Here is an 18,872-nt window from a genome sequence, read left to right on the forward strand (position 1 = left end):
AGTAGCAGTTAAAATATTTATTGTAGCCTAAATCTCAATTTATAACATTTATGTAATTAAAATAAAAGCTTGGTTCGTTTGACTAGAGTGATGGTTCCGTTCAGCAGTCCCTGGCTCGGTTGGAAGAGGTGGGCAAGAGCACGGTTCAGTTTATAGATCATAGAGTGTGAGCGCTAACCGCACCAGAGTGCAGATCTTCTGATATGTGCTTCATGATTGTGTGAATATTTCTGAGCGATCTATCTGTAAAGCAATATATTGTGAGAGGGACGTGCGATTATTAATTAGTATATGCGTTAACACGATAATAACTTGCCCAGCCCTATTTAAATATTATTGTTATTATAACAAACTGCAAACAGATTATGTACATGCAAATAGTTAGAAATGACCTTAGACTATACTGGAATATATGAGGATTTTTTAAAATAATAATAATAATAATAATAATATTATATATATTATATATATATATATATATGAAATGGAACATAAATGTGTAAACATTTTATAGTAAAAAAAAAATTTATATCATAAAAGAACACTTAATATTATAATAAACTGCAAACAGATTAAGTACATGCAAATAGTTCGAAATGTCCTTAAACTATTTAAAAATGATATTGTCATATATAATAAATATATAAAAATATGAAACGCATTATATAAAATATAATTCTTATTTAATAATATTATGTATTATTATAGCAAACTGCAATCATTATGTACTTGTAAACAGTTAGAAATGTCATGAAGCTATATCTAAAAATATTACAATTATTTTCTGAAATTTACTTTAATAAATAAATTATTTTAATAAATGTTCAGTCCATGACCCATCATGCCTGTCACAACTAAACTAAGCTTCATTTAACCCCCAGGGTAAACATTATATGCATTATCATACAAAAGAGCAATTAACCAAAAAATATGTATGTTCATTAGTTTTTAAAAATGTAATAAAAAAAAATTCAATACCTGTCAGCTGTGGCTGAAGAATCTTCTTTGCAGCATCTCACAAAACATTGTAAGACTGCAGAAAAGACTAGCAGCGCTATTTTAGGAGCAGCCGATGACGCGGGAGCTTATAAAAACCATCATCCGTTTGAACTACAAAGCCTATCAAAATCACAGGATCAAATATTAAAACTCTAATTTAGGGAATTTTATTTGCAGTTTGACTTGCTGGGCATCAATGGAGACTCCAAGAACGTCATGCTCAAGTTATCCCATACTGTAAAAAAATACCATCTCTATCTACTGTAATTACAGAAAACCCATATAATTAATCAATCTGTGAGACATCATTAATCTTCACATTCACATCATATACTAGGTGACACTCTTCCTTTTGAGACAGCTGGCTGCGATCCTGCAACACAAGCTGGCACTCACACAAAAAAATCTTTCATTTTGAAGTAACACACAGACCTGATTTATGGTAATGAGTCAGCAGTGCATGTGTCAAAACACTAGTAATAGTTTGTTAATTATGCCAGAAAGACTGTACGTGCTACCAAATATATTCAGTCACAACAAAATCAATACAGGAAATGATGCTTCTGCTTATTTGAAATTGAGAACTCAGAACACCATAGAAACCACCTAACAACCACTCAGAACACCCTAGCAAACACGCAATCCCGAAAGAGACTTTAGTAAGAAACCACTAAGTAAAAACCACTTTATACAGATAGAGGATGGGTTCTTTTGAATTAGACCACCTATTCAGAATACCCTAGTAACCACCTACCAACACCCTGGCAACCACGTATAACACCTTAGCACTGTGACTGCAGGTTTTACATCACTTACATTATCTCAAAACATAATAATCTATTTCTAACAATAGTGTTTACCAAATAAAATCTGATTTTGGCCCATTTTTACACTGGCAGTTGTACAAAAAAAACCCCGGCTAGGCTTAAAGGGATAGTTCATTAATTATGTCATTAATAACTCACCCTCATGTTGTTCCAAACCCATGAGACCTCGGTTTATCTCTGGAACACAGTTTAAGATATTTTAGATTTAGTCCGAGAGCTCTCAGTCCCTCCATTGAAGCTGTGTGTACGGTATCCTGTCCATGTCCAGAAAGGTAAGAAAAACGTCATCAAAGTAGTCCATGTGACATCAGAGCGTCAGTTAGAATATTTTGAAGCATCGAAAATACATTTTGGTCCAAAAATAGCAAAAACTACGACTTTATTCAGCATTGTCTTCTCTTCCGTGTCTGTTGTGAGAGAGAGTTCAAAACAAAGCAGTTTGTGATATCCGGTTCGTGAATTAATCATTCGATGTAACCGGATCTTTTTGAAATGGTTCACCAAATCGAACTGAATCGTTTTAAACGGTTTGCGTCTCCAATACGCATTAATCCACAAATGACTTAAGCTGTTAACTTTTTTAATGTAGCTGACACTTCCTCTGAGTTCAAACAAACCAATATCCCGGAGTAATTCATTTACTCAAACAGTACACTGACTGAACTGCTGTGAAGAGAGAACTGAAGATGAACACACAAGATGATGATGTTTTTCTTACCTTTCTGGACATGGACAGTATACCGTTCACACAGCTTCAATGGAGGGACTGAGAGCTCTCGGACTAAATCTAAAATATCTAAAACTGTGTTCCGAAGATAAATGGAGGTCTTACTGGTTTGGAGCGACATGAGGGTAAGTTATTAATGACATAATTTTGCTATCTGGGTGAACTATCCCTTTAAAGATAAGATCCATTCCAATCACGTCCTCCTGTTTGGAGCTCTATTCTATTAAGTTCTGCCCTTTCCAGTGATTCCTGTGGGTCAATAATGAGTTTAACTGATGTTAATGGGTGTAAAAGATGTCTATAACACTTTCAGCAGCTTCATAAGAACTACCAGAGGATTTGAGACAGACAGGAGAATATGAGCTAAGCCAATTACCCAGAAACAGAACAAGATTCTGTGGTTTAAAAATCACAACATTATGTAATTATGGGTAAGTTTCTTCTTAAAGTGGCTCTGAGACCATATGTTCCTCACTCTTGCCATCAGCCCAATACCATCACCATGGTTTGTGGGTAACTGCTGTGATGGATTGAGAGCGTTTCTTCAGATCAACCGCATCCAGTGCAATCCCAGAAAGCATTTCTTAATCAAAGCATATAAGCACATCAAAGATAAATGTCTGCTCTTCTCATAAACCACAATAAGGAGCTGAAAAAAAATCCATTGAGGGAGAAACATCTACTGAATAATTGTTGTGTTGAGTGGAGGATGATGGGACAGCCATCAGCTGTTACATAAGATGGATGCGTTTGTAGGACAAATCAATCAGTCTCACTGAACTGGAATTATATCATCAGTTACACAACACAAAATTTGGGTCAGATTTACGAGTGAAGCTACACTTTTTCCCCATAAAAAAACATCAGGAAATGTAAGAGTGCAGATGAATTATTTATAGCCTCCATCTGGAAAGTCACATAAAATGTTTACAGCCATGTTTGATGGGGTTTAGAGTACAAGGCTCACCTGTAACAGTGTCTAAATCAGGATGAAGACAATCCCAGAGCGCCATATGGAGGAGAGCAGAAAAAAATGACGATTAGTAACAATTTGACATGTTATACTGAGACAAAAACATGCTTAACTGCAGAATAGAGTGCTTAGAATTTTCAAGGTTGTTTTTAACAATGCTTAGCGCATACACAGTGTTTCCCATTAATTGCCTAGACTGAAAAATTAATTACCCGGAAATATTTTTACACAAATAACATAAAAGATCTCTTTCATTGTGTTTTGCAGCATTGCTCTTGCAAAGCATCTGTCAAGGCAACTAAAAATAGTCTGTTTTTCAGAGCTAATTTCTTTAACCAAATCTAAAACGAACATTTTTGTTAACTCAAGTAAATCTGAAATAAATTAAAACATAAAATTAGATGAAAAACTTGACTTTAAGTAATAACTTTAAGTATGTAGAAGCACTAAAAACACTAAAATAAAATAAAATAATGAAAATAAATGAAATAAATGAAACCTATATAGCAATTTTTTAAATAATGATAATAATAATAATAAAAATTATAGCTGTAGATAACAACATTTCCAAAAAAATATAACTAAAATTTAAATAAAATCTAAAAGTATAAAAAGCGGAATAAAAATATTAATAAAAACTATAACAGTAAATAGTACTAAAATGTCACTGCTGTCTATAATAATAATTAATAATAATGCTACATTACAACAGATACAGAATACAGAAATTATTAAAAACATCTGTTTAGCAGCTAAGTCTGAGTTTAGGTATCTGTGGGACTCTTGAGGCAGGAGCAAATAAATATAGACATTTGTCTATAAATGTTTTTTTGTTTTTCATTTACAGATAGATGATGAACTAGGTGTCAGAAGCTGTCAGAAAACACAAGCCAAACTTCAGCGAGCTCTATTTTCTGTTCGGCCAAAATATATCCACTTCCTCACTGCTCAACATCATTATTAACTGAAACATTTGAGGACAGAAGATCTTTTCTACTCCTGCCCGAAGAACAGGAGTACAAACACTGAAGGGAATTGAAAAGGTCTCTTTATATAACTCTGGGCTAAAGTCCACATTCTGTCTTTCTGGGGGTAGTCGTGGCCTAATGGTTAGAGAGTCGGACTCCCAATCGAAGGGTTGTGAGTTCGAGTCCCGGGCCGGCAGGAATTGTGGGTGGGGGGAGTGCATGTACAGTTCTCTCTCCACCTTCAATACCATGACTTAGGTGCCCTTGAGCAAGGCATTGAACCCCCAACTGCTCCCCGGGCGCCGCAGCATAAATGGCTGCCCACTGCTCCGGGTGTGTGTTCACAGTGTGTGTGTGTGTTCACTGCTCTGTGTGTGTGCACTTTGGATGGGTTAAACGCAGAGCACAAATTCTGAGTATGGGTCACCATACTTGGCTGAATGTCACTTCACTTATTCTTTTTAATGTTCTTTTTAACTTAATGTTAATGTTAAATGAAGTTAAAAGTGGTGTTGGGGTGGTGGCGCAGTGGATAAGACACATGCCTTTGGTGTGAGAGACCTGGGTTCGAATCCACTGTGAGACACCAGTGTGTCCCTGAGCCAGACACTTAACCCCTAGTTGCTCCAGAGGCGTGTGACCACTGACATATATAGCAAATGTAAATCGCTTTGGATAAAAGCGTCAGCTAAATGAATAAATGTAAAAGCCGTGGTATATCTTAATTTTTCTTCGAATTTAACCTAATTGAATCAAACTAAAGGAATTAAAGATAGTCTTTAGTAACTGGACTAGTCCAATTAAAGCATGAACAATCCTCAATCAACTCCAGTGTGAAGAAAGCTGAATGCTAACTTTCTTTAGAGGTTTACCATCTTTAACAACCTAATTCTAGCATTAGACATGAGTCAACAGTGCTATTTGTCAGAGTATTTTAGTAACAGTCAAGGGTATGTCATGTTTGTACAGTATGTGTCTGTGTGTGTATTCTTACCCGCTGCTGAATCGTGGCATGTTTATGCTCCATTTCTCTCTTCTCCATCGCTGAATCAATCACCAGTTGATCCAGCTATGACAAGATGAACAATCAGTTATTGTACGTTTGTTGTCATCTCTTGTATTAGAAAAACATGATGTGTTTATTATCCACAGGCACTGGTTGTCTATCTGTCTGTCCATTATACAACTGAACTTTCAGAAGGGATGATAAGTTTAGTACTAAGGTTAGTAATGTAATGTGACTTAAAATTTGTGCATTTTCAGTACTGCAGTATTTTCGTATTTTGAGGGTAGGTTTTTTCTTTTCTTTTTCTTTTTCTAACAAACTTCTTTTTTCAGAAAATAATTTGGTTTTGTCATGAAAACTTGTTTCAAACTTTTATCAAATCGATTAATCACATCCAAAATAAGTTTGTGCTTACATAACACATTTGTGTGATATATATATATAAATACCGGTAAATATCAATTTATATTTTATGCATTTCTTAAATATATACATTTATGTATGCATATTTACATGTACATATAAATATACACAGTGCACACGTTATGGGTGGCCAATATAAACAGAATCTTATATCACGATTTAAGTAATTTTATTTCATCGTAAAGATATTTTTGTTTTAAAATACGTTTTTACGATAATTTTTTTTTTGATACCATAGAAATGTCATAATTCTTGTCACTAGTGTCAATATCACCAAAAAAATTATACTAGACTAAATAAAAAATAAATAAAAATAAAACAACACTCAAATGAAAAACACTGAAGTATGGAGCCCGGGAAGTCACCTGTAGGTAAATAAACAAAAACAATCCACAGCGACTGTTTTGCAATTCGTCCCCTCAGTTTATAAACCGTACTCACAAATTCCTAAACTGTTCCCTCGGTTTAACAAATCATGCCCACAGATTAATAAACAGCACCAACGATTTTCCAATCCATGCACTCAGATTTTGTAAACCGTACCTTTAGTTTTTCAATCAGTACCCACAAATTCATAATCCATGCACACGCTTGTGCAATCCCTTCCAATGGGGTTGTATTTCTCTTTTTTACATAATTCATGAATTTGCATCTGTTTTTCTAACTGAATCAATGGCCAATCTGGCTGCCGTTGCTCTGACAGAAATCAATAGCGTACATGGAGAACACTGTTCACCTCAGCAGCCAGTTTCTTCATGTAGGGGTCAATCTCATCCAGTTGGTTGTAGCCCTGCTGAAACAGGGAGTACTGCGCATGCATGAAGGATAACATCTGCAGAAGACAGGACAGATAATGATGCTGCAGAATCCACAATCAACACATTCACCAGATTAAAATACATTACATATACTTACTGCATCTAAGATCTCAAATTTCTTTTTGGCTTGAAGGACATTGATCTGTATGGGGGAAAACTGATTTATATAAAACACTCTTATATGTTTACATACACTGTGTATATGTGGCATGTGTTCAGTCTGGAGCAGACGAGTGTTCATACGTTACCTGCAGCACATAGTCCAGTGCGAGATGTCGGAAGCACTTGCGGGTGAAGTTGAGGGTGCTGGTGGCTTCCTCCACCTCATGGGCTTTGTTTCGAGGTGCCTGAGCGTTCTTCACCTGTGCAATCTCCAAATCTTCCCTCACCTTATCAAAGTGCTTCTTCGTGTCCTTGAATTTACGCACGTCACTGAAAGTACAGGTGGACATTATATGAGTACTCTAAGGAATACAAAGCTGCTGATATGGAGGCTTCAATGAATGGTTTAGGGATCTCATGGAGGTTTTCGGCGGGAAATTAAATTTTTGTCCTTGTTGAAATTGAATTGTATTCCTCATTCCAGGCAGTTGTGCTCCTTTTAACAAAACATCTCTAAAATATTAACATTGTTTTTTTTTTTTTTTTTATATAATTGATAACATGACCGATCAGGTGGATCTAATAAAAGCTTCATATCGCAATGGTCTCCCTGAAATGCCATTAGTTTTACCATAAAAATCCCACTGCATTATCAGTGATCACCTGTGATAAATGAATAGGAACCTGCTCTCAAAAATACCATTATCCTCCACCAGGACACATCAATTTTTAATGAACTCCAAAAGTCAGATCATTATTAATAATCAGCCTGCGGGAAGCACAATAATGAAAAAACCTCCTCAGAGAGAGTGTGCTTCTGAACACTACGACACTTCCATGTCTCTGACCTTTCGGAGTGATATCAGCGAGTTTAATTTTAATATTTTAATGCATGTAATTTTAATAGGAGAGAAGAGTGGGTACTAAAAGTATGATTTCAATAAACTGCTGCATTTCTGAACACATTTTAAAACATGAAAATAAACTTATGAAGTTTAAATGTATAATAAATTTTTATTTTTTTAAGTAAATTATTGCAAAAGTTATTATTTGTAGTCATGATGATATATATATATATATATATATGATCACAATTCTACATCATATATAAGCAAACCTGAATATATATAAAAATAAAATCACATTCGAAATCACAATCAATGCAATAAGATTTTCCCCCATATCAATAGTGATAACATTTAGTTATATTTTAAAAACAGGTACAATATGAGTTCTTTATCAGGGTTAGTAACATAGCAGAGTATAAATATAGTCTTGTATACATATATAAATAATACAGTCTAAACTCACTCTTTGACAAAGTTGTGCAACTGCTGCTTCACTGATCTCTGAGCTTGATCAAACAGGATCTGAAAACAGAAAATAAAAATAAACATGAATAATCATACCACTCTAGTTTTAACCAATGACATCTGAGTATCTATTTATCCAGTTGAGTATGTGCAACAACAAACAAGTCTATTTCTGAAGGGGACAATAACAACATTTATTAGGAAATGTTCAACATTCAACGTCCTATAATAATCCAGGAACAGCATTCTTATAAAATATGATATAGCAAATGACTGTACTATGATTCAAGAGGTAAAGTTTGGACTATTTTAGAACAAACCCCTACAAATAAATCATGAAGTAATGACTGATTACCCTGAGAAAAATGGGAAATGGGAATCTTGCATGTAATGCTCCACTATCAACACTAGGTGGTGCTCTGCATTTGTTTAATCTGAGCTGTAGAGGATGTAACCCTGTATGACCTCCCAACGCACACATATCACCATCCTCACAGCCCTCCTTCTCATTGAGATTCAGCCCGAGTCTCATTCTGCACAAGGACACCGAGCTGATCTCATATGCCATGCTGCAGCGGCGGAGGAAAAATAGGTCACTCGGGCAGGGTGGGAGCAACATGAAAGAGGAGACAGAGAGGAGAAGGAGCAATGGAAACAACCGAAAAACAAAGGGAGGTGATGCAAGATAATTTGCTTCAGCCTAGAGATGCACCGATTGCAAATTCATTGGCCGATTCCGATTTCTGATTTTTTTGTAAGTGTGACCTGTCGATATAGATTTTTGCCAATTCCGATTCACAACTATAATTGACAGCATATAAACAAAACAAATGTAAAAATAAAAAAATACAAAAAATATATTTACATAATAAAATAAATGATTAAACATTACAATTTCCCTAACCTGTACTGTTACAGAGGTTTTCTCACTTAAACAACTCTAAAAATAAAGTGCTCTGGCACTGGAAAGAGGTAGAAATGAGTTGTGGTATATAACAAAATAGATGCAATTTCCCATTGTTTATAATTTTTTTGCCCCCTAATCTTATTAAATGTGTCATCTTTCACATCAAATTCCAAGTAACACCAAGTAAAATTCTCTTTCTCTTGCCCCTTTAAAAAAATCTACTAAGCCGTTAATTGAGCCCTGTGGTTCCCCGCGGTTTACTTTGGCACTACACACATTATAAATTGTGAACTCTGAGTGTTCTTCACTCAAATTGAAGAACTTCCACACTGATGACATGCTTGCATGCGGATGCGAGCATAGATCTGATGAAAAAACGTACTGGCTCTGTATCTGTCTGTGCCGATCTTGCAGAAAATCATCTAATTCTGCTCTCCGGCCAGTCAATCGGTGCATCACTACTTCAGTCACACCCACATCAGCCAAAATCAAGACTAATGAACAGCCATACATCTAGGTTAAATGGTCAAAGTGTTTTTCTGCTATACAGATGGTCTCAAATTATTTTTATAAAAAATGTTTTGTCAATTTATTATTGTGGTACCAACTATTTCAAATAAACCAGCCTCTAAATTACACATGAAAACAAATTAAACTGTGATTGTACACTTTGTGTGTCAATAAAACTGTATATATATACACATGGTACAATATATACACATGATAAAATATGCTGAAACAATCCAAAAGACTATTTTCAATAAAAAGGCCTAGACGGAACCTTAATAAAGTGAAGACACCTGCAGACTTTTTTTTACAGAAATTAAATACTATCTAAATAAAAGTATACATTTATTATTTAATATAATTAATAATAAATAGAAGCATGTGTGTGCGTGTGTGTATAATATGAATTTTAATTTTTAATAACAGAAACTAAATGAATACAATATAAATACATTTATGAATAAATGTTTATTTGAACAATACATAAATAAAATATAAATAAATGGAAGACTTTTTTTTCCAGATTTTCAGAGGTTATTTTGGGGGTATCACAGTGTCATAACCTGTAGCTTTTCCTGCAGAACTCGATCCATGATACAAACATAATCCCACTTCAACAATTACATCAGCTCAAGAAAAAGTCCCATTACCTTGTTTTCCTCTGACAACACACACAGGAATATGATCTAAAATGTCAGCAGGGCTGTAAAGCCAGATTCTGATGTTACGCCCCAGATGAATACATTTAAAACTAAGCAGTTCACTTCACTCTCTCTTAGTGCGGGTCGGTTTATAGGGCCATTAATGCTGGTAGGGCCCAAATAAGGTGCTTTGTAATGAAGGGCGATGCTTTTGTGGTCCTCTAATAAATGTCAGTGACTTATCCTGCATCCAAACAGCCTTTAAATGAAGCAGCAGGCTCTGGGAAACCAAGAACCCAACCAACCGCTTGTCTGCCGCAGCAAAGCCAGTCTCGTGCTTTGGCAGGAAGGGAGAGAAATGCCCTGTGTGTGGTCCATGGACTGACATATTGTGGTTTAATACATTGCCAAGTGATTATTTAATCTGAGCTCTGTATGAAAATCACACACAGATACCAGTTTCAGAAGTGCAAAAGCAAAAAAGAATGCATAGCCCCTAAATAAAATTAATAACAAACATTTCATTTTGTTAGCAGAAAATGAATTTGATAATAAAAACAATTTATACATTTATTTAAATAATTAAATGTGTAATATTTAAATAATATAATAGTTATACATTTATATATGAATTTATACATACATATATATATATATATATATATATATATACAGTACAGACCAAAAGTTTGGACACACCTTCTCATTCAAAGAGTTTTCTTTATTTTCATGACTATGAAAATTGTAGAGTCACACTGAAGGCATCAAAACTATGAATTAACACTTGTGGAATTATATATGGAATTATATACATAACAAAAAAGTGTGAAACAACTGAAAATATGTCATATTCTAGGTTCTTTTGCTTTGATTACTGCTTTGCACACTCTTGGCATTCTCTTGATGAGCTTCAAGAGGTAGTCACCTGAAATGGTCTTCCAACAGTCTTGAAGGAGTTCCCCGAGAGATGCTTAGCACTTGTTGGCCCTTTTGCCTTCAGTCTGCGGTCCAGCTCATCCCTAAACCATCTCGATTGGGTTCAGGTCCGGTGACTGTGGAGGCCAGGTCATCTGGAGCAGCACCCCATCACTCTCCTTCTTGGTCAAATAGCCCTTACACAGCCTGGAGGTGTGTTTGGGGTCATTGTCCTGTTGAAAAATAAATGATGGTCCAACTAAACACAAACCGGATGGAATAGCATGCCGCTGCAAGATGCTGTGGTGGCCATGCTGGTTCAGTATGCCTTCAATTTTGAATAAATCCCCAACAGTGTCACCAGCAAAGCACCCCCACACCATCACACCTCCTCCTCCATGCTTCACAGTGGGAACCAGGCATGTAGAGTCCATCCGTTCACCTTTTCTGCATCGCACAAAGACACGGTGGTTGGAACCAAAGATCTCAAATTTGGACCCATCAGACCAAAGCACAGATTTCCAGTGGTCTAATTTCCATTCCTTGTGTTCTTTAGCCCAAACAAGTCTCTTCTGCTTGTTGCCTTTCTTTAGCAGTGGTTAAGGATGGCTGAAGCGAAACAGTCGTTCCGAAGCTTTGCGAGATCCCGAAGCGCAGATGTGTCGAAACACTGATCCGAAGCGTGATTCGAAACACCCATGTCACGTGACTATGACCAAACGAAGCCTCGAAGTGTTTCACTAATTGTTTCATCAGGTGTGGTCCGCCGAATCAGCGTTTGATTGGAACGGTCGGGAACAGACCACACAATCGCACATCTGTATAAAAGTGAAATAAACGCATTTTGACCTCGTGGGTTTTTGTGAGAGGAGTTTGACTTTGAGATAGCGGATTTTTGGTGATATAGTGACATAGTGCGATTTGATTAGTTATAGGCAATTTAGACTTACATTTAAAATTACACAACACATTGACTGAGAGGCTAGAGACAGACAGAGTATACATATAGTGACACATTAATAGATACATAGATATAAATATATATAGACAGCTAGATTAATAGATAGATACATATATAGATAGATTACAGATACATATATAAATACATATATTATAGATAGATACATATATAGATACATAGATTAGATACATATCTAGATACATAGATCGATTCATATATAGATAGATAGATTTGGATAGATAGATAAAATGGAAGCTCCCCAGAAGAGATGCCGTACATCTGTGGTGTGGGAGCATTTCCATTTAGAAACCCCAAATAAAGTGAGATGTGTGTATTGTGATCGGCAGCTAGCCTACTGCAATAATACATCATCCATGATGCGCCATTTGAGGAGCACTCATCCTGCCATTTTGTAGGGTGCAGAGGATGGCATTCCCCCTGTACCTAGGCCTGCTACTGACACTGCTGGGCCATCTAAGCAAGGTATGCATTGTTTGGGATATAATTATAATTGAAATATAATTACAACCTTTTGGGACACTGTTTATAAAGTTTATAAGTTATATAAAGCACTGATTATAAACACTGGAAGGTTTCCAAATAATGAACCAGTAGGCTATACTTTTAATAGATGTGCACTAATTGAAGCTGTATTTTTCCAATGTATTTGTCTGAAAGTATGTTTTGTCTTCTCTTTTAAAAGTCAGACAGAGGGAATTGGATGAGGCTCTTATAAACATGGTGGTGAAGGATCTGCAGCCCTTCACCATCGTGGACGATGAGGGATTCAGGGCATTTGTGAACAAGCTTGATCCAAGCTATGTCCTCCCATCCCGGAAGGTGCTTAAAATAATGGTCAGCGAAAAGTACAACAAAGCCAAGGAGAAGACAATGGAGGACCTACAAAAGGCCGAATTTGTTAGCCTTACAGCTGACATGTGGTCCTCCATTAATATGGATGGATATCTTGGTGTGACTTGCCATTACATAACACCAGAGGCAAAAATGGCAACTGTTGTACTGGGTGTAAGGAGGTTTTACCAAACCCACACAGCCCAGCATCTCATGGAGGCTAAAGCCTTGCTAATGGCTGAGTGGGGAATAACCTCCAAAGTTCAGTGCATGGTGACTGACAATGCAACTAACATGATCCTAAGTGCCCAGCTACTCCACCTTCGCCATGTCCCATGTTTTGCTCATACTTTAAATTTGATTGTGAAAAAGGCACTAGATCAAACCCCAGTCATCAATGAAATACGCCAGAAGGCCAGAAAGATAGTGGGGTTGTTCAGATCCAGCTGCAAAGCAAAGGACAAGCTTGTGGAGATGCAGAGCTTGATGGGAAGACCAACTCTGAAACTGATACAGGAGGTTGACACGAGATGGAACAGCACATTTGACATGCTACAGCGCTTGTTGACATGCTACTGTTCACTTAGGTAGGCCACAATGACCATACTACCCATGTGATTGGCCATAACTGTCATATTATTGTCATTATTATAAATATGTGTTTCTCCTGTTTTGGCTCATAGGCTCACATCTGCAAGAAGGTCTGCACTCCAGATGTGGAGGTTATGAGAGTTTTAGAGCCTTGGCACTGGCTACACTGCTGGACCCAAGGTTCAAAAATGTGGCATTTGGAAATGCTGCCAAAGCCCAGGAAGCTGAAAAGCATATCACACTGGAGTGTGCTTCACTGATGCGTTCAAACACAAATCCTGGTGAGCAGTTTCAGTCTGTGTTATGTTATGTAATCTGAATCATGTAATATAATATATCCTTCATATATGCCGTCAGTTTAGGATTTGTTACTAATTGCTGTTTTCATTTTTATTCAGACCCAGAAATGTCAACATCACACCCATCATCATCATCATCACCATCACCATCAACATCAACACCAGTAGAAACACAGGACAGTTTATGGGAACTTTTTGATACTCGCATCCATCAAACCAAGATGATACACAATGCTACAGCTGATGCCACAGTGGAAGTGAAAAAATACATCAACGATGCGTATTTGCCCAGAACTCATGATCCACTAACTTACTGGAAAGAGAGAGCAGTAATCTTTCCTCATTTGTATGTCCTTGCAAAAAAATATCTTTGTATGCCAGCAACAAGTGTCCCTTGTGAGAGGACTTTTTCAAAGGCTGGAGAAATTATCTGTAAAAAAAGAAGTAGGCTAAGTCCTTCCACAGCAGATAAATTAATATTTTTGAATAAAAATCTCTAAAAAAGTGAGACATTGTGGCTTGATTTCTTTTATTAATATTCATTTTTCATGACCAAAATAACATTATGCACAGTGAGGAGCCTATAGGTTACAAGCTTCACATATTAGAACATTATAATAATAAAAAAACAACACATTTTTTTAATGGCTCGTCAAGGTTGTTTCAGATCAACACCTGCAAGTGACCACTAGGTGTCACCGTTGAGACGGGTGTCGGATTGATTCGAAGCCTCGAAACAATATGGCACATTTGGTTCAACTGTTTCATTGGTTCACGAGGCCTCGATTTTGCCATCACTAGCAGTGGTTTCCTAGCAGATATTCTACCATGAAGGCCTGATTCACACAGTCTCCTCTTAACAGTTGTTCTAGAGATGTGTCTGCTGCTAGAACTCCGTGTGCCCAACCCCATTTATAAGGCAAGAAATCACACTTATTAAACCTGACAGGGCACACCTGTGAAGTGAAAACCATTTCAGGTGACTACCTCTTGAAGCTCATCAAGAGAATGCCAAGAGTGTGCAAAGCAGTAATCAAAGCAAAAGAACCTAGAATATGACATATTTTCAGTTGTTTAACACTTTTTTGTTATGTATATAATTCCATATATAATTCCACATGTGTTAATTCATAGTTTTGATGCCTTCAGTGTGAATCTACAATTTTCATAGTCATGAAAATAAAGAAAACTCTTTGAATGAGAAGGTGTGTCCAAACTTTTGGTCTGTACTATATATATACATACACACACACATATTATATATATATATATATATATATTAAATTATTACATTTATTCAATATAATAACATGTATTAAATATTATAATAATTATAATTAATAATAACATTTTAAATGTATATATTTGTATGAATTAAAGTTTGAAAATAAAAATTAATTTAATACAAAATAAATACATTTTACCTATTAATTACTTAAATCTAATTTATTATTAATTTAAATTTACATTCATTGATTATTTTAATATATAATTAATAAAACATTTATAAATAATGTAATAACAACAACAACAATAAAAATAATTATTATTATACATTTTATTATTAACAGAAAGGTTATTTCATGCATTAATGGTAATGGGTTTGTGTCCTATTTTCTTTTCCTGCTTGTCTTGTACTGTTTTTCTGGATGTCAAGAGCGTGTGGCTATGCTGAATGATGTCTGGACTGTGCTTTACTGTCGCGTGTGCTCTTCCTGTGCTAAATTCCCCTGCATTTCCTGCTCTCTTTACAAAACACTATGAAGGGCTAACCAGAAGGTTACTGTACCCACAACGGCAAAATGTCAAGTAACCACACTGATATGTCAGTGGGTTAGTGGCTTTTGTCTCTGCACGAGATTTAGGACAATCTGAAACAACGAGGGGTTCATCAAATCCACCCAACATGCTAAATGCCCCTTATTTTCTTATTCACCCTACAAACCCTTTACCCACTTTCCAAACAATTCCTGTATTGTTGGATACAGAGTTCAGGAAGTTTTCTCATGACATAACTTCCCAAACAACTCCCTAGTCCCCCCTTTTTCTTTCGAAGACATTCGTCTTCACATATATCACAGCATTTCACATCACTGTGGATTTTCCAGTTTCATTTCTTCCTATTCTTAATAAACACGTTATCCAGAAGTCAGGTAAATTCCATAATTCAATTCTATTAATTCTGTTTTCTGTTCTGATGCTGAAAAACAAGCCATTCAGTAAGATGGAAATGCATTCAATATACAATGTAGAAATCTGTACTACAGATAAAAAAAGAAAAAGGTGTTTATATGAAATTTTAAATATAGCAGAAACAAACATTAAAAGTAAAAGGTATTTACATGCATAGCAAAATATACATCTATTATTTGTTTATTAGTCTGATAATAAACATGGTTTAAGGCATTAAACATAAGCCGTGTATGTTTGTGCACGCACTTAAAGAAAATGATTGAGTAAATTATTGCTTTTATGCACACAAAATAATAAAGTCATCAAAACTATGATTTTTAAAAATTTCATTTTTTAATTACATTTTAACTATTCAAATGTGCATATAAATTTCCATGTAAAACTATGAAATTGTATAGTATTTTTGCAAAAAACGAATTATATTTATCTACAATATAAAGCTTATTAAAAAAATAATTGATAAAAAAAAGTTTCTAATCTATCTATCTATCTATCTATCTTTTTTTGTTCAATTCTGCTGTTTTGCATTGCCACTTGATGTCAGATGTAAAATGTAGGTCCTGAAGCAAAAATCTCCGATGACCAGAAAAGGCATTCACAACAACAGACAAGAGCATCATATATGATTTACATGCAACACGAGGATCATTCATGATTCACAGCATCGTAGCACATTAATCATTCACGCACATCACAACCAGCGCACCTTCCTTCACCAGAGCAGAGCAACACATGAGGGAAAACACATGAACATTTCATGCTATGATGACATTATGAGGGATGAGAAACGAGTGAGAATAAGACGAGACGTACCATGTGGTAGTTGACAATCTCCTGCAAACTCTCGCCACACTTTTCCAGACAATCCTGTAAAAACACAAGAACAGCTCACAATCATCATAATTCAAATGAGGTTTTCATTATCTGGGACTGGTAATTCAATCTCATGTCTGTTCTCGTATCAACATCTATTAATATTCTGGATCCACGTAGAGTCCGTCTGACAAGGAAAACAAGTCCCGCTGAGCGTGCAACAGCTTTTGTCAAAATGGAAATGTAATTGTTGGTCTGACTAGATGTTTTTACAGTGGAAAATGCAAATAGCAGCAGGTTTTAATAAGATGCTCAACATTAGTCAGTTGGATACAAGAGAAGAGAAGCCAGAAAGACTCTTAACAGCATTTACAGATGGCGGCAATGAGTCTAACCCTACTGGCACTACTGACAGAGAGAAAGGGCGAGAGTACAGGAGCCCTGGCCTGCTTCTTTTTGACTAAATCCATGTCTAATCAGGGTCAAAGAGTGTCTGAGACACTCAAAACAGCAGTCTGACGCCCACATGTCAGTGAGCCTGCCAGTAAAGAGCTCACAATTAAAAGCAGACGCACGTCTAGGGCAGAGAATCTAAAAAAAAAATTACTAGTGATTTATTGTGTACAGATTTGTTAACAATCTTGAACGACTACAATCTTTTTTTACAGCATCAGAGCAAAAGAAATAGTGAGTGACACAAAATACTATTCTATACATTTGCCTATTGCAAATTTATTTATTTTTTGTAATAAATGGTAGGCCTACTTCCAATAATTAAATAAATGAAATAATAAATAAATAAATAAATGAAATAATACATTGATATTAATATTATAATTTTTTTTTAATTATTCAATAATTATTACCATAATAATATAAATATATAACACATAATAAATAACAATTAAAGCAATAAAAAAAAGTAATTAATATATAATTAATAATTAAATTAAAAATAGATAAAAAAAATTGTGTCACGTCACTGGCATTGCTTGCACCAACGAAGGCATTAGCCAATCATATCGCCTTGTGTAAATACCCTAGTGCAGACGCTAGCCAATCGCATTCATGCAACACCAGAAATGTAATGACGTTCGCGTGAAACTTCAGACACACCCTCTGTCAAGCGCTGACATCGAAGCCCTGTGTGAATGCAACGTTACAATTCCCATTCTGACCCTCATTATCTGAAAGGATAAAAGCAAAATGATAGACAAAACACACACATGTATATGATAAAATATTACCGATATCATCTGGTCCTTCTTGCACTGCTGGGATAGGTCACGGATGCCGTTGATAAAGAGCTTGTTGGCGGTGACATATGCTTTCCCAGCTTCAATCATACCACCACACAACTTTACCAGCTATCAAAAGACAACCAGAGAGAGAAAGAGTTTAGCATAAGACACAATAAATCATCTATGCATAATGCGTTTTAGATTATCAGCAGAAACTTAAAGTCTTAAACAACCTCAACTGTGCTGCCGAAGCAGAATATTAAAACCTCTTGACATTTAGCAGCAAAACACAATTATTTAATGAAATATTGATCATGTTGAGCGTTACTACCTCATATTCTATACATTTACTTAATTCTTAAATTAGTATTTAATATTTTTTTTTTTGATTTTATTATTATGGAAAGTACACTTTCCCATCCATCTTTGGTTAAAATTATAATTTTTTTTAGTTAATAATGCTAATATTTAACAATGTTTAGTTAATACTATTAAAAACTAATATTTTTGTTTCTTTCATGGTGGGGATTTTGATTTATCTTCATGCAGAAGATTCATTCAGTGAGTGAGATTCCAAAAATTACAAATTAAAAGTATTTTTATGTTATAAATGAGCCTTAAATGTGTCTTATCATTTTATTACAATTTTAATATATAGGTGGAAACAAGAGAATTCATTCTTCAGTATAAAAAACTTGTTACTGAAGCTGTAAAGTTGTCTAAATCATAATACAGAGCATGTGGTCTTATTATAACTTCATTACTGTATTCACGCAATTCTGTGAGGAGTCAAAAT

General features: G+C 35.4%; 1 protein-coding gene across 3 annotated transcripts in view; it reads right to left on the reverse strand.

Annotated features, from left to right (window-relative positions):
• The window catches only part of LOC132129046 (arf-GAP with coiled-coil, ANK repeat and PH domain-containing protein 3-like), a 76,302-nt gene that overhangs the window by 15,760 nt on the left and 41,670 nt on the right, over window positions 1-18,872 (reverse strand). For all 3 annotated transcript variants that reach the window (XM_059540467.1, XM_059540466.1, XM_059540468.1), the window contains exons 3-10: window positions 18,083-18,202; window positions 16,836-16,889; window positions 8,155-8,213; window positions 6,990-7,173; window positions 6,839-6,883; window positions 6,660-6,755; window positions 5,489-5,563; window positions 3,521-3,532 (exon numbers count right to left, since the gene is read on the reverse strand). In XM_059540467.1, the coding sequence (XP_059396450.1) occupies window positions 3,521-3,532; window positions 5,489-5,563; window positions 6,660-6,755; window positions 6,839-6,883; window positions 6,990-7,173; window positions 8,155-8,213; window positions 16,836-16,889; window positions 18,083-18,202 (645 nt within the window). The remainder of the gene's footprint in view (window positions 1-3,520; window positions 3,533-5,488; window positions 5,564-6,659; window positions 6,756-6,838; window positions 6,884-6,989; window positions 7,174-8,154; window positions 8,214-16,835; window positions 16,890-18,082; window positions 18,203-18,872) is intronic.

The sequence above is a fragment of the Carassius carassius genome, chromosome 46 (genome assembly GCF_963082965.1).
Source record: "Carassius carassius chromosome 46, fCarCar2.1, whole genome shotgun sequence".
In the NCBI taxonomy this organism is placed as follows: Eukaryota; Metazoa; Chordata; class Actinopteri; order Cypriniformes; family Cyprinidae; genus Carassius; species Carassius carassius.